General features: G+C 40.6%; 1 protein-coding gene across 4 annotated transcripts in view; it reads left to right on the plus strand.

Annotated features, from left to right (window-relative positions):
- nags (N-acetylglutamate synthase) overlaps positions 1-2,069 on the plus strand; it is a 70,094-nt gene extending 68,025 nt beyond the window's left edge. For 3 of the 4 annotated variants that reach the window (XM_038779112.1, XM_038779113.1, XM_038779114.1), the window contains one exon: positions 1,216-2,069. In XM_038779112.1, coding sequence (XP_038635040.1) covers positions 1,216-1,393 — 178 coding nt within the window. In that variant the 3' untranslated portion in view covers positions 1,394-2,069. The remainder of the gene's footprint in view (positions 1-1,215) is intronic. The other variant, XR_005458178.1, reaches the window with a different exon arrangement.
- Positions 2,070-14,777: the final 12,708 nt, after the last annotated feature.

Genomic DNA, 14,777 nt, shown 5'->3' on the forward strand with positions numbered 1-14,777 from the left:
GATGCCACGTACAAGCCGGCTTGACTGTTCAACAACCAAATTGTAACCCAAATTCTTGTGATTCCAGCCTGTTACAGAAAGGGCATGGCAGATTCAGGGCCTGCATTCTCTTGGCATCTTGATCTGGAACCAGGGCTTGTTAATTTAAACCTGGACCAACATATTTCTCCACCCAATTTTCCCCCCCCCCCCTCCCTTTTTCCACACAAATCCCTGTGCTTCCCTTGTCTGATTGCCCAATGGTTTTACATGACCATTAGGCAGTCAGTGGCAATTGACTATTTGACCATTGTTAGCTTCAACAGCGCTGTCTTCAACTCACAGCCACTTTTCACCAAGTGTCACTGTTCGAGGCTAACAGCTGGATGTCTGGTGGTATTTCACAGTCCCACCTCTCCCCAAATTCTGCGTAATCTCAACAATTTGTGGCCGATTGCAGGGGCTCCGACTAGCACTATGTTTGAGTAACTTCAGGAGAGGCAGCGGATTGAACCTCGTATTTTGCTGGTCTGCATTAATGCGGGTACACATTCCAAAGCCCAGCCCTAGATTTTACTGGTACAATGTACTGGTACAATGTACTGGTCATTGGCAGACTGGTATAACAGCGATTGAATGCTGCACCACAGAAAGACATGTTGTGAATAACTATTATTTTCTCATTATCTAACCGTACCTTTTTTCCGAAGAATGTAAGAAATGCAGAAGGCCACTTGACTCCCAACATTCAGTAAGTTCATGGCTAACCTGATTTGGGCCTCAACTTCACTTTTCTACCTATTGCCTACCACCCTCGACTCTCATGTAATTCAAAAACTCTTGTCCAACTCAGCCTTGAATATATTCAATGACACGGCCTCCAGTGCTATCTATGGTGGAGAATTTCCTCGGAGGGAAGAAACCTCGACCTCGTATCTGTCTTAAATGGGCAACTCTTTCTGAAACTATGCACCCTAGTTCTAGATTCCTGCACAGAGGGGAGGAAATTCTTTCAGCATCTACCCTATCAAAGCCTCGCAGAATCTTGTCTGTTTCAATAAGATCACTTCATATTCTTCTAAACTCCAGTCAATGTAGATTTGACCTGACTTTTTCTTGCTTTGTTTAATTTGGTTCTCATTTTGATTTAGCTTTTCAGATGAGTGGATGTGCATTTTGTAGCAGCCATGGCCAATTCGTGTTTGCAACCAATATTCCTGTTTTTCTCTTGTGCAGGTATTTCAAGCAATGTGACGGAAGCTTCACAACTGGACAGTGGACTGTGTTTTGGTACGGCCTGTCTAATATGCGCGACTCTTATGAACTGGTGGACCATGCTGAAAGTTTACCTGATTCTTTCCTCCAACCAAAAGAGCCTACAAGTCAACAGACTACATCGGCTACAGAAAACTAAATACCATCAGTTTCAGCTATGTCCAAAGATTTGTTGCTCTAAGATTGGACATGCCTTAAGTTTCTTTCTTCGGCATACCCAAGTTGCTATGAACTTCTCAACCTTTTCAAGTTGTCCAGTGCAATTGGTTACCGTAATTCCATTCTGGTAGAAGAGAGGAAAATTCTCTTGCGTTACTTAGGTGTAGCTAATAAAATCAAGATCAAAGAGAACTCCTAGAACACAATAGTTTTAAAGACAGCTACATATTGACTTCTGCAGGATATTGACTTTATGTAGTGAATGATAACTAAAGGATTAATAAGTCTGATTTAATTAAAACTGAAGCTGCTGCCTCTGGGAATGGTGGCTTGGTGGTTAGTTACTCGGCTTGTCATCCCAAGGCCTGGATTAATAATCAAGACTCGCCATTGGAGCATTCAATTAATAGATAAATCTGGAATGAAAAGGTAGTATCGGAAATGTGGACCATGTAACTATTGAATTTTTTTTGTAAAAGCTTATCTGGTTCACTGCTCTCCTTGAGGAAAGGAAATTCACCACCCTTGGTACACTGTATGTGGCTCTGGACCCACCAAAATGTGCTTGAATGTGGGCAGCACTGTAGCACAAGTGATTAGTACTGTGGCTTCACAGCGCCAGGGTCCCAGGTTCGATTCCCTGCTGGGTCACTGTCTGTGCGGAGTCTGCACATTCTCCCCGTGTGTGCGTGGGTTTCCTCCGGGTGCTCTGGTTTCTTCCCACAGTCCAAAGATGTGCAGGTTAGGTGGATTGGCCATGATAAATTGTCTTTAGTGACCAAAAAAAGTTAGGAGGGGTTATTGGGTTACGGGGATAGGGTGGAAGTAAGGGCTTAAGTAGGTCGGTGTAGATTTGATGGGCCGAATTGCTTCCTTCTGCACTGTATGTTCTATGAATCTTAACTGACCTCTGAAATGGCCAAATGCGGGCAAGTGGGAGTAGCTTAGTGATAGAAACTGGGTGGCATGGACAAGCTGGGCCGAAGAGCCTGTTTCCTTGCTGTAAGCATCTATGACTCTAAATGACTGAGCAAGGCACTCTGTTAAAGATGGCCAAATATATTCTAGCCTTGCCAGCAGTGCCCCAACCCTCTGAATAAATTTTTAAAAATATAGCAAGGAGAAGTGTGTGAGTCGCATGATTATATCACTGCTAAATGTGGATCACAAGCTGAAAGCTTAGCATCTAGTTAGAGGTCTACCACAGCTGTTGGTGAGAGAGTCGGTATAATTCACAGCTGTGTTATTTGACCTGCTGGGAGTTATTTTGCAAATGTTGAACATAAAGACCTTGTTAGGAGTTCCTGGAAAAGAATCGGAGAATGTGCTATACGTACCAGGTTCAGTATACACCGAGTGCAACCATAAACTGTGCCTCTGGTTACAGTACAGAACAGGACATTTGACTCATCCTGTCCACGTCTGCTTAACTGGGCTAGTCCCACCCCGCTGTAACCCTGCAAATTGTTTTCTTTAGGCCTTTATCCCTCAGATGCTCTAATCTGTTCCGGTAACTGGATCCTCTCATCCCTGGAACCATTCTTGTAAGTTTTTTTTCTGCCTTCTCATCCCTCCCCAGAATTAGGCACAATGCGCCATTTGAGGCTGAACCAGTGTTTTGTAACATCATCATTAAGATCATTATCTTCTTCTTAAGGTACTCCATGTGCCTCTATTTATAAAGTCCAGGATCCCTTATGCCTTTTTAATCTGCTTGCCACAGCAACAATTTGTACACATCTACACATTAACAGTTTGTACTTTCTATAGCTGTTGCAAGATGCAAAAGTTTACAAGGAGTGGTGTGGCCAGCGCTTAAGAACATTTGACTCTTGAAGTCTTCTGCATAAACCAGTTGCTCCAAGATATAGGTGTAATAGCAGACTTTCTCCTTGAAATACATCATGACTGGGAGAATGAATAGGGGTCACACTGAGCAGGACATGCTGCTAAAAGAGGGAGGAAGAGCACAGCTCTCGGCAATGAGTCCACAGCTGCCCTGGGTGAGGAACAGTTTGGGAGATATTTGTTTCAGTAAGGATATGCTCACTGGAAGCTGCCATTTCCAGCAGTCGCCGCTGCAATCTCCGAAGGGGGCAAGGACCACATTGCTTGTGGTGGCTAAGGGGCCTGTGGCGACAAATGATTATGCGCCTGATTCGTTCCAGACTGGAGTTGGAAATATTTGCACCATCTCACGGTTTGCCATCCACTGTTGCATAAGGTTCAAGAGAGCTGTTTACATTTCACTTTCTCTTGCTGTCGACAAGTAGGCAGAGTGAGTACTCAACTTTGCTGGGATTGCTAGTCCTCCCCATAATGCAGGGTGCCATTAACAACGTGCCTATTGATTTATGGATACTGTATGTCAACCTCGCCCTGAAGCCAAAAGGGATCCCTTTCTCTCACTACCCATCATTGGCAATGTCTCTTGCAGTTCGTTGACTTTCATTCTGTCTGATGAACCAGCATGTCAGACAAAGAACCGATTGTCGGGTAACGAGAGCTCTCCCTTCTATATTCAAATGAGTAGGCAGCACCGAGTTGTTGTCCTGCCTCAGGCAAGGGTTAATCATGCTTCCCCATCCCCGCTTCTATTTTTGAGGGCTGTCCAAATTTAAACAATAATATGTTGATAGTCCTTTGAGATGTTTGTGTTTGGAAAGGGTGTGACACACACACTTTGTATGTCACTTGACTGAGAGAAATATCCTGACTCCAAGATGCATGACATATGTAAGGGGTCTGTGCTTCATAGTTCTTCAGAAGGGTACAGACGAGTGGTTTTCATTTAATCGTGGCAGTTTTCTTTTGGTGGTGATTGGTGGCAGGCTTTCATGATCCCTTTAAGGACCTGCAGTGATCCCAGTTTGTATACGCTGTATATTATAATCCATAAATGACTACATTTTAAGGCCTACTTTTAAAACCGACAAGCCTTTGCCACAAAATTTATTGCCTGTCTTAACTTGTGGACTGGTCAGAGAACAAAAATGGATCTGGAATTAATGTAACTTTTATCTTTACGACTAGTGAGCATTTTATTAAATCTTTTCTCCATATATATTTTAAGCATTTAATTCCTTCTACCCTCTGCAATGTCTTAAATTGAATGTTACGTAATTGTTTTAATCAAAGGGATGAAAATGCCAAACCCTTCTATCTGGCTATCGTTGCAATAACAGGTTTCAAAGAATTAACAAATTAATTTTGGATTCTGTTACCTTTCAAATTATACCCTTTGCCCAGCCCATATTAGTTGTGGACAAGGGTGATGCCTGAAAAAGCAAATTTGTTTTTTGCTTCAGGTCTTTCCTCCATTTTTGAGACTTTTTAATAATAGTAATCTTTATTAGTATCCGTAGGCTTACATTAACACTACAATAAAGTTACTGTAAAAATCCCCTAGTCGCCACACTCTGGTGCCTGTTCGGGTACACTGAGGGAGAAGTCAGAATGTCCAATTCACCGAACAAGCACGTTTTACGGGACTTGTGGGAGGAAACCAGTGCTCCGAAGGAAACCCACGCAGACATGGAGAGAACGTGCAGCCTCCACACTGACAGTGACACAAGCTGGGAATCAAACCTGGGTTCCTGGCACTGTGAAGCGACAGTGCTACGCACTGTGCTACCCATTCACGATTAACAGCACTTCAATGAAAATCTTAAATCTGGAAGAGGGGGAAGCGACATTTTAGTTGATTAGTCTATTTGCTGATAAAAATGTCAGCATATCAACGTTGTATCGATGAGTGACGGAAGTGACAATTCTTTGACCACAGCACTGATGATATAAGAGCAATTTAGCAAGGCATTGCGTCTAATGAAAAGTTCAGTGTTCTACTGAGGCTGTGCACTCAATTAAAGTCACATTTAATTCAGTCCACTAATTGGGCAAGGAATCTGACTCTGCACTAACCATTATATTCCTGTCTGATTGGTTATTTAAAAAAGAACAGATAAATTAGATGCTATTTCAATAACATGTTGTCTTGGGTCATGGCATCAGAGGCCATTAGTATTTTGTATCAAAATACTTAGAAGGCAATTTTGCGCCAGAGTTTGGCATCTGCAAGAATGGCGACACAGATGCAAAATATCATGAGTCAGGAAACGCGATTCTCACCAGGGAGATCACATTTTCCGATTTTCTACACCCCCTGCCGATGACGTAATGAGTTTCCCGCCCAAAAAGGGTGAGAACCTCATTGTTATACATTTGAACGCATTTTTAAGAAAAAAATTAAAGTACCCAATTCGTTTTTTTCCCAATTAAGGGGCAATTTAGCGGGGTCATTTCACCTACCCTGCTCATCTTTGGGTTGTGGGGGCGAGACCCATGCAGACAGGGAAAATGTACAAACTCCACATGGACTGTGACCTGGGGCCAGTATTGAACCCGGGTCCTCGGCATCGTGAGGCAGCAGTGCTAACCACTGTGCCGCCTCCCCATTTGAATGTATTTTAATATAATTAATTGACCCCCTCGCCGCATGATTCACCCCTCACTTCATATTGATACCTTGCCAACGCGCGGTGATTTACTACAGGTTTGTGAAGACAGGAAACAGTCAAGGGAATCCTCCCAGGGGTGCAAAAGTAAGCATAGCCTCCGGGGAGAGGGGTGACTTGGCACAGCGTCAACCTGTGGCAGGTGTAGCATTAGGGGTGGGCACTCTGGGGTGGCCCATGGGATGGGTTCCCCTTATGTGTGTTGAGGAGGGCTGATGCCTGTGAGGGAGGAGTGCCCCCAAAACTGCAGTGAGTGTGGGGGGGAGGGGGGGGGATGGGTGCTAGGAATGGAGACCTGATTTTGGTATTGTGCTGGGGGGGGGAGGTTCTGATGCGTGTGAGGGGGTGGGTACTGTGTATACAAGGGGGGGGGGGGATTATTTTCTGTGCTGATCTCTGTTGAGCTAGCCTTGCCAGCTCCGTCAGACCCCACCCAGCCAGACCGATAGCAAAAACCACACCCACTTATTTTTCTTTTCAGCATGCCAAAAAAAATCTGGTCTAAAAATCTGGCTGTGCGGCTGCAGAGCTACACGTCTGTTTTCAGTCAGAGCCTGACACTCTAGGGCAGGGGTGGGCAAACTACGGCCCGCGGGCCGCATGCGGCCCGCCAAAGGTCTTTATGCGGCCCACCAAGTCATTTAAAAAAAAAATAAATAAAAATTTAATTTTAATTTTTTTTAAGGTTAATGGGGGGGGGCTGTTGGGTTACTTACTGGTATAGGGTGGATACGTTGACTTGAGTAGGGTGATCATTGCTCAGCACAATGTCGAGGGCTGAAGGGCCTGTTCTGTGCTGTACTGTTCTATGTCCTATATGAGGCGCCCAGAATCATAACCGGGTGAAGTAATTATTTTACTTAATATACTATGCGGCCCTTTAAAATTGTGAATTTCTGAATGTGGCCCTTGAACGGAAAAGTTTGCCCACCCCTGCTCTAGGGGAAGAAAAATATGGGAAAGCTCCACCGTGAGTGTTTTCTCTGGAGTGGCTCTCACCAATGTTTGAAACTGCAGCATTCTTGGGGTCTGATTTCCAATTATCCATTTGCTTTATAACCTACAGGAGTGTATTCCTCTAGGCCACTATTGGTAAGTGCAGAAACTGGATGCATTGGAGCTGCTGGCCAATTTCTCTCGCATTGTTTTACACCCTCAGCCCGTTGCACTTCACAGGATCTGTCACTGTACTTTTTTTCTTGGACGAGTCAAAATGTAATGATAATGTTACTCTTATGTCACTTCTAATTGCTGGGACTATTTGAGATTTCTGACTTGTACAATTACTGAGAATTGTACCTGTGGCAATCTAGAACACAACCAGCTTTGACCCAGATCATTGGACACTAAAGTCAACATAAAAAGGTCATCAATTGTAAAATGAACCTGCCTTTAAAAACATTAACAGAGGTAAAAGATAACTTCACTTAAATATTGACAGGCATTCGAATCCCGTGGCAAGTGTCAAATCAACTAAAAAAAAGATTATACTAACAAAGCTTTCAAACAGTACAAATAAATACTTGATTGTCCGGAGCAATGTAGCTTGTCCACATCTGTTAGCATCACCCATAAAACCTGTACAGTATGGGTGGCACGGTAATACAGTGGTTAGCACAATTGCTTCACAGCTCCAGGGTCCCAGGTTCGATTCCCGGCTTGGGTCACTATCTGTGTGGTGTCTCCACGTTCTCCCCGTGTCTGCGTGGGTTTCCTCCGGGAGCTCCGGTTTCCTCCCAAAGTCCAAAGATGTGCAGGTTAAGTAGATTGCTCATGCTAAATTGCCCTTTGTGTCCAAACAATTAGATGGGGGTTACTGGGTTACGGGGATAGGGTGGAGGAGTGGGCTTAGGCAGGGTTCCCTTTCCAAGGGCGGGTGCAGACTTGATGGGCCGAATGGCCTCCTTCTGCACTGTAAATTCTATGATTCTATACCTTCTTGCAAAATAATCATGTGCGTTGTCTAATTCAAAATCTGTATATATTTTAACTGGACTATCGTTCACTCAATGTCTGTTTTGTTTACCTAGTTCTGACGCAAATTTATTTTGTTAAGCAATGTTTAAATATATTGTGCAATGATAAGCCCTGATCAGATTCATGTTTTCAGTCCTAATTAAAACTTCCTTTAAAATACTTATCACCATCTAACAAAAGTCACATTAAATGTGTAGTGTAACTGGACTAAAATATTAAAATTTTTATATATACATATATACCTTCAAAGGACACTTACCCCAAATTTCAAAAACATCACTCTTTACCAGGCTGTGTGAAGGTTTTTAAGAGTGGTGGAAGCCATTGTCTGATGGCTTTGTGAATTTAGCCACACAACCTACCCTGAACTGTACTGACTTAGTTAAATAGCGGCAGAAGTATACGTGGTCAGAGTTAGGTAATGGAGAATTAGGCATGGGTTCCTGCTGGTGATCACTATCCAGTTAACTCCTGTTGGTCATGCATGTATGTGGAAAACAGCCTTTGATAGTCATGTTCCATGTGGTTGAATAGCCTGCTTTCAGTGCCTCACATATGAATAACAGCAATACAGATGCACCTGATTGTGACTGTAGCTATTGCTATGTTTCTAACCGTGTACAGTTTGTTATTTTTACTGATCTGTATTATCTGGGTTTGATATTGCAATGTTATTCATTACACCTAAGGGTACTTATTGTCTTCCAGATATTAAAAATACTGAATGTTCCTTTTCTAATTGAATTATAAGCACCTCATTTAATTCAGCAAATGCCTCACATTTTTATAGTCATCATCAGGTATTGTTTAAAAGTATTAATATATATCACCGAAATATATATCACCGTTCGCCTACAAAAGGTGCTAAATTTGCTTATGGGCGTTTAATGCAGCATTAGTTTCCTCTTTCCTGCATAGTCTCAAAATGGTTGTCTCATTCTCCAAAGGACAGTGACCATCTCCCTTTTATCCAAATACCCCTCTTGCATTCCTTCCCATTTCCGCCAACATCTCCAGTTTCTCAATGAGCTTTCTTTCTTCTTTTCCCTTTACTGCTGATTTAAAATCTTCCTCATTATCTTCACTTTCTGCCCCTTCATTCTTCAAGATGTTGGAAAGACTGCACTGAGTGGAAGATAATGTGGTTAAGTCCAGCTCTACAAACTGGCTACGTGATAATTTTGAAAAAAAAAAGATACTCAATTATTATTTCCAATTAAGGGGCAATTTTTGGGTTTTGGGGGTGAAACCCACGCAGACACTGGGAGAATGTGCAAACTCCACACAGACACTGACCCAGGGCCAAGATTCAAAACCAGGTCCTCAGCACCGTAGGCAGACATGGTAACCACTGTGGCTGTGAGATAGTTAGGTTGCTGAAGGCATTATAATAATAATCTTTATTGTCACAAGTAGGCATACATTAGCACTGCAATGAAGTTCCTGTGAAAAGCCCCTAGTCGCCACATTCCAGCACCTGTTTGGGTACACAGAGGGAGAATTCAGAATATCCAATTAACCTAACAGCATGTCTTTCAGGACTTGGTAAGAAGTCTTACAACACCAGGTTAAAGTTCAACACGTTTGTTTCAAACACTATCTTTCAGAGCACTGCTCCTTCCTCAGGTGAATTTCAGGACTTGTGGGAGGAAGCCCACGCAGACACAGGGAGAACACGCAGACTCCACACAGTGACCCAAGCCGAGAATCGAACCTGGGACCCTGGAGCTGTGAAGCAACAATGCTCCCCACTGTGCTGCCGTGTGCCATTAGTATCACTTTGACAAATATCTTCTATCAGCATGAAAAGATTGCAGTTTAACTGCAGTGTCAATTCAACACGAGCGGTTGTCATACAATTTTGCCTGGGGAAACATTGTTAGGGCCATCAGTATGCTACAGAGAATAGGTGGGATCCAACCCTATTATGACATTGACAGTCATTTCCCTGTTTATTTACTTATCAATGTTCTGAACCATACACAAGATTGAAAAATCACAGAAATCATGGTTTCAAAGCGGTTTGACACATTGCTGAATAACAAATACCACTCCCTTTCTCATTTGTTCATCTTGTTTCTATGTACATTTTGGCCAATTGTAGCTCGACTCTTGTCCGTGACTGAAATCCAGCTTTCGACTTTAGTGGCTTCTCGTCCTCCAATCTTTCCAGTTTCACTAGTGGAAGATGAAAAACTAGACCGGTGCTGCTGGGAACCACCAAAATCTTAAAAGGAAGGGTAAATGAAGCAGAGAGAAAGCTAACAGATTTGATTTGGAAAATATTTGAGACACTGGATGAATTTAGTAAAGTCAAGTTAAAGCCAGGTGATTCAAAGGGAAATAAAATCTGGCTACCTTAATTGGCGAGCATCCTGCAGTTCAATGATGTAGATTTTTATCTTTGAATCACTTCTAGATTCTTCTGATTATAATAATCTTTCTTATTGTTATAAGGCTTACATTAACACTGCAATGAAGATACTGTGAAAATCCCCTAGTCACCACACTCTGGTGCCTGTTCGGGTACACTGAGGGAGAATTCAGAATGTCCAATTCACCTAACCTGCACGTATTTTGGGACAGGTGGGTTGAAACTCTTGTTCACAAGCACACCAAATTTCAAATACACTCTGCCAGAAAGAGCACTCTGCCAGAAAGAGTTGTTCTGTAGCCTGACATGTCTAAAAGTTACAAACCCTGGTCGAGACAAAAGCCACACACCCCCACAATCTACTCGCCCCATCCTCTTGTTGACCTTTAGTTAGTCTATTGTTTATCTCACTGGCAACTTGGTCACATAGTTTTGGTTTCCGTTTCCAGAACTGCGATATTTTGCTGCATCCTGCACAATTTGATCACTAGAATTTGGAGTGGAAATTGGCCTTCCAAGCAGAGGAGGAAAAGAGGGAGATGTGCTGGGGAATAATCCATTGCATACGATAAGCATCTCGGGCTTGAAGCAATAATAACCAAGTCAATAGCATTCTGTCTATTACCAATGATCCCTTTTCTGCACACCAGTCCATCAGCAATTCTTGACTTCCCACTAAAACAAATTTTCAAAAATGTAAAAGTCAGTTTCAAATATCCATTATCTGGGGGTCTTTAACAAGATTTCGAATAGAGACCATCTGGACAAACTGAATCTGGTTCAGTCTAAAACATGCATGAAGTTTACCTATTCAATTTTGCCTAACCACCCCACTGGAAAGCATTGTACAAACATTGCTTCTTTTTTTATTTTTAATGTCCAAATTAATTTTTCAAGAGCTGCTTGGTTGAATAGTTAACAGGTCAATAATGGACTGGAACTTATCCTTAGAGTACAAGGGAAAAAGACAAAACTTTTAATTTGAGGGGGAAGTTGGAAAGTGGTCAAGAGAGTAATATAGATGTAAATGCAGAAGAAGTGTTACAAAATAGAAAAAATAGCCCCATAAGATTGTTTTAGCACAAATGTTTATTGTAATATATTTAATATGGGAAAAAACCTAACATATCAAAATGTAAACTGGATCGTGGAAGAAAAGATCCAAATGGATATTACTTTGAATAGATTATAAAAAGCAGAGGAAATGCAATCTGCTTGCTGACAGATGTATATTCATTTCAACAATTAATGATTAATGGTGCTGCTGTCCTTACATACAACAGTCAGGATTACAAGGAGTTGAAACACTGCTTTGTGTTAACAGCAATACATAATTAACATAATCAAAGTAAAACCAAAGTGTAATCAATATCATGTGATACACAAGACAATTTTGGTATAAAAAAAAATTTCCTGAAAGATTGAGAAATGGGTACAAGTACGATACTTTTAAAACTTTTATGACAGTTATATTAATGAAAGTTTAGTTCCACTTTCAACTCTTCATCTAACACATGGGAAACATTTACTATAGTTCTAGACTTTAAAAGTTTTAAACATGAACAGAACAAAAAATATTTGGAGCCCACAAAATATTCGTTCCGAATACAAAAAGGTGCCTGAGCTTTTTAATAAGAGAACAATTTAGTGACATAAAATTTATACATTATGCTTTTTCCAATGTGTAAACTTTTTTTTTTTGAGTCACACATTGCCAATAGTGCACTGGCTACACAAAGATAATCCAGGCAAGCATTAAACAGTAAACTTTTCAAGTATATAACAAGCAGTTGCTCCTTAAGTTTTACACTTTCAACACATGCAAGTTTCAGTGGTGGCGCTTTATGCTTAGCAGACAAGTGGAACTATATTTTCGCAACAATGAGTGGAAAACTCAATCTCAGCCGAGGGTCAGATCTGCTTGAGTCATGCCCCTAGCTGTACTGGTATAGTAGAGTAGCTGCCGTGTATTACAAAAGCCTATGACTAAACAGATCACCACCCACAATTTTATTAGATGTATATGTCAGCTCTCAAATGCACTGCTCCTCACAAATCAATTTAATTATTTTATTTTTTTATAAAGTCCAGATCTTCTGAAAGGACCTATTCGCTCTGGTCACATTTCCCCAATTAATTTGCTTAACACTTAAAATTAACCAACGTAACATTACAAAGTATTCTTTCTTGGGTTCTTAACAAATTTGGTCCAGACGTTCTATTTTTCTTGACCACAGTAACATAACTTTAGTTTTAGGTCTCTACATGAGATTTCATGTCAGTGCAAAACTGAACTTTAAAAATTGTATAAGATGAAACGTTACATTTTGCGATCCTGCGCTCCTGTTATTAAAGGGGTTCAAATAAAATCACGACACCTGGCAGTTTGTATACTGTCACAAAAGAAAATTGCACCAGTATATGAAAATATATTTTCAATTCTTAAGACTTGAGAGGGTAAGTTAACAAGTTGGGGTGCTGACACATTTTACATTTGAAGAATTAGATTTTGCGGTAGCGACAAATTTTTTCTTCTTCTGCATATTGCAATAGATTTTGCAAGCGTCTTTACAAAGAGAAAGTACACCCCTTACTCAACTCCCATTGTTGTGTTTTGAGGTCACACAAATGTCAACCTATTTGGAGAAAGTCCTTGACAATTAATTGGGGGCTGGGGATATATTGTAGAGAGGAGAAATATTCCCCCGAAACATAATTACAAAACATTCTATGACGTTAGCATTGATGTTGATCGAGGTCATGCAAACAATGTATGTACACAAAGATTGAGGTTCCTGACTTAAGTTCCATTTGGAAAATGTTAATAAAAGGTTTAACCAAAACAAAAGAAATGTAACTATTTAATCTATATTAAATAAGGCAATCCTCACTGTTGTTAGTCGTATTACTTTTAAAACATCGGGTTTTCACATCTATTAAAATTGAAGTTTCGATCAGATTCAAGCTATTTGGTTTTCCTTATACCCCAACATAAATTACTTAGATTCACCCAGTTTGTGAAATTAAATTAAAACACAAATTCTAAAAACCTTGTCAATGGAACATCAGAGTGATAGTAATCCAACATTTTAATTAAGTTGTGAATCAATCTTTGATGAGATTTGGTCAATGAAAACAACAAGCTAGTAATTAATGCTACTTTTGCATCTGTGCCCAGACCTCCACTTCGAGCCCTTGGTGAGTTTACAATATTGGGGAAAGAGTGTGGAAATTGGAAAATACATCAACATGGATCACCATACATTTTCAGATAGGACATTGGTCAATGTCAAGACAGAGGACAGAGATTACAGAGGAAATAAATTTAAACTATTCACATATTTTTCTGATCAGTGCATAGAGTGGAACATACAAGTGTACACCTAGTGTGATTTCAGTACAATATAACTAGAGACAAATACATGCCCAGACACGGAAGGCAAAGTAAAGAACCAGTTAATGAAGCCAAGCTTTCTGACGAACACCTACAAATGGATGACATTTGTCTAAATACAAAGCTTCTGAGTTGCAAAAGACAATTAGGGCATAGTGGTCAATCACCGAATATTTTAAACTAGTTCCATGTTTCCTATTTCAGCACATACTGAAGCTGCACATGTATGAACTATAACATTTGCCATTAGTGGAATATATATGATGGAATCGTATTAACAGGAGTGAGAGCAGAGGATTTCATTATATTCTAACTTGCTTTTAAAGCTTTAAACTATTTTAGTCCTTCGACCATCTTTAGTAAATTGACTTCCACAAAACTTAATGGGATTGAAAAAATTGGATACTGCATTACTGTACCAAAAAACCAGGAGAAAATCTGAGTGGAGCACTTCCAGCATGAAGTATTCTCTACTTGTAGAATTATATTTGATTTAGAAGAAACTTTTCTACTAGTATTGGAGATTTACTCTCGCATCAAGAGGCATTCTAAACAGTAGATTAACACACAAAATGACAGTGTTCCATGGAAGAAAAATGAATGACTATAATATACCTCAACTAAAATGCATCTTTTTAAGTTAAAAAATATATTTTTTTGAAGATATTTCAATTAGCTTTGGTTTAAATGAAGACGTTAGTGGCATCCATTGTTTTCTATTTCAAATCAACTTTGTTTAAAAGGTAATTGAAGATAAATCCAAATTAAGCATGTAAAGAGAATACGTGTCAGGTAGCACAGAACTAAATCGTAAAAACTCCCAAACATGCTTGAGTTACAACAGATAATAATAATCTTTATTAGTGTCACAAGTAGGCTTACATTAACACTGCAATGAAGTTACTGCGAAAATCGCCTAGTCACCACACTAGTGTCTGTTTGGGTACCCAGAGGGAGAATTCAGCATGTCCAAATCACCTTACAAGCACGTCCTTTCAGGACTTTTTGTGGGAGGAAACTGGAGCACCCGGAGGAAACCCACACAGATACAGGGGGAATGTGCAGCTCTGCACAGACGGTGACCCAAGTCTGGAATCAAACCAAG

The sequence above is a fragment of the Scyliorhinus canicula genome, chromosome 19 (genome assembly GCF_902713615.1).
Source record: "Scyliorhinus canicula chromosome 19, sScyCan1.1, whole genome shotgun sequence".
NCBI lineage: Eukaryota > Metazoa > Chordata > Chondrichthyes > Carcharhiniformes > Scyliorhinidae > Scyliorhinus > Scyliorhinus canicula.